At 44.0% G+C, this 1,751-nt stretch overlaps 1 protein-coding gene across 1 annotated transcript in view; it reads right to left on the reverse strand.

Moving 5' to 3' along the window:
- Positions 1 to 1,206, reverse strand: part of mnta (MAX network transcriptional repressor a) — a 12,207-nt gene extending 11,001 nt beyond the window's left edge. The window contains exon 1 of the mRNA XM_014005298.1: positions 834 to 1,206. Coding sequence (XP_013860752.1) covers positions 834 to 906 — 73 coding nt within the window. The 5' untranslated portion in view covers positions 907 to 1,206. The remainder of the gene's footprint in view (positions 1 to 833) is intronic.
- Between the last annotated feature and the right edge of the window lie 545 nt (positions 1,207 to 1,751).

The following is a 1,751-nucleotide window of genomic DNA, read 5'->3' on the forward strand; positions in this document are numbered from 1 at the left end:
ATATATAATAGAGGCTCTATTAATAATCATTTAGTTTTAGGGTGCTGGTTAATTTTTTTAATCTGATTTTTCTTTCCCCCGATACCGTAATGTAGCGACTCGTCTTCATTATAAACGATCTTTGGGTGGGGTTGCCCAAGCGCGCACGTGGTGAAAGGGGCGGAGTCAGACAAACGTTAAAACAACGGGGCGTGTTTTGTTGATAGCGCGTCATCGACAGACATTCAAAGCCCCCCAAGAGCGCCCGAAAATAGAAGGAGTTTGTTTCCTTTTTAATCGTTTTTAGACGAGAAAGAAGTGGTCAGAGACATGTACCCACAGCGGGACAGGAGAACAACTGATATATTAAACCGCAGGTGCGCAGATGTGTTGTTAAAGCAGCCACTTGATCCCCGGGTCATTATATAAAAGCGAGCTTGGCATTCCCAGCGCCACCGCCCTTTATCCCTCCATGTTTCGGTCCTCGGATTATAAATATTACAGCCTTACTATTTATTATAAGGATGTGAGAGGTTGAGACAGACCCGAGACAGTAATGCTGTCTTGTTTGTTTTAACCATACAGCCTGGTTTATTACGCGGTGACACTGCAGCAGAATTAATTCTCGTTTCATATTTAACAAACTAAGACAAAAAAAAACTGTTCCGGGAAACCAAAACGAGTTCGAAAATACCGATATTATCCGCTCACAAAAAACGAATAAAAGTAAAACTAAGTTCCTGCGTGTCCTTTCTCGCAACTCATTTCTTTTTACTTAAAATCTGACGCACGGTCTGTTCGTGAGTCGCGCCAGTGACGGTATAAACTGTACGAAAAATAAAACATAAACTTACCACGTGCTCTTTGTTGATGCTGGCTTTGCAATTCCAAAAACTTGGCAGCTTCCAGGAGCGTTTCGATGCTCATGTCTGTCCAGTGACGAGGACTGGTTGTACTTTTTGAGAGAAAAGCGCAGCGCGGCGACGTGCGCCTGTCTGTGTGCGTCCTTACAGTACAGGGAGAAGTTCCCAGTCTAAAGATGGAACACGGTAACCGGACCCCCCCACCCAGTCGCCCTCACACCCTCCCTCGGTCTAAAAACTCTCCCACTTACGTAGAGAGGAGTTACAAACAAGATGGCGCTCAAAGTAGTACGAACAAATACAGGTTTGTGAATCATGCAGCGTTTGTATCCGCCCACAGTGAGAGGGAGGAGGGAGGGAGGGAGATCGGCGAGGCAGCACGGGGAGGGAGGAAGCCAAAACACGGAACAGCCCACACCAGGGATCATAACCGAGGTGTGTGGGCTGACTCACAGTTGTCAAACTTGTGCTTCCTCCTACTGACTGCTGTTAACCTGWTAGAGTGACGTCATTAAAATTAGCTAGCGACAGAACAAATACACTCCTGATCAAAATCTTAAGACMCAATCAAAAAAAGTGCAAGAATTTGCATTTTGCGCTATTGGATCTTAAGAAGGTTCTAAGTAGAGCTTCACAATGTTAAAAGAAGAAATCAGTGCAAGAGACAAGAACTTTTGAGCAGGGAATTTTCTGAAAACTGCATTTACACTCAAACATGATTTTTTTTTCAGCTGATCAAAAGTTTAAGACCATAGCTCAAAAAACCATCATACCATCACTTCATACCACGACACCCCCCAAAACAGAAATCAAAGTGTCAAAAAAAGGACTCAGTAATGAGTAGCTCCACCATTCTTGTTGATGACTTCAAACAATGGTTTAGGCATGCTTGATGCCAGTGTTTCCAGG

The sequence above is a fragment of the Austrofundulus limnaeus genome, unplaced genomic scaffold, assembly GCF_001266775.1.
Source record: "Austrofundulus limnaeus strain Quisiro unplaced genomic scaffold, Austrofundulus_limnaeus-1.0 Scaffold29, whole genome shotgun sequence".
Lineage (NCBI taxonomy): Eukaryota > Metazoa > Chordata > Actinopteri > Cyprinodontiformes > Rivulidae > Austrofundulus > Austrofundulus limnaeus.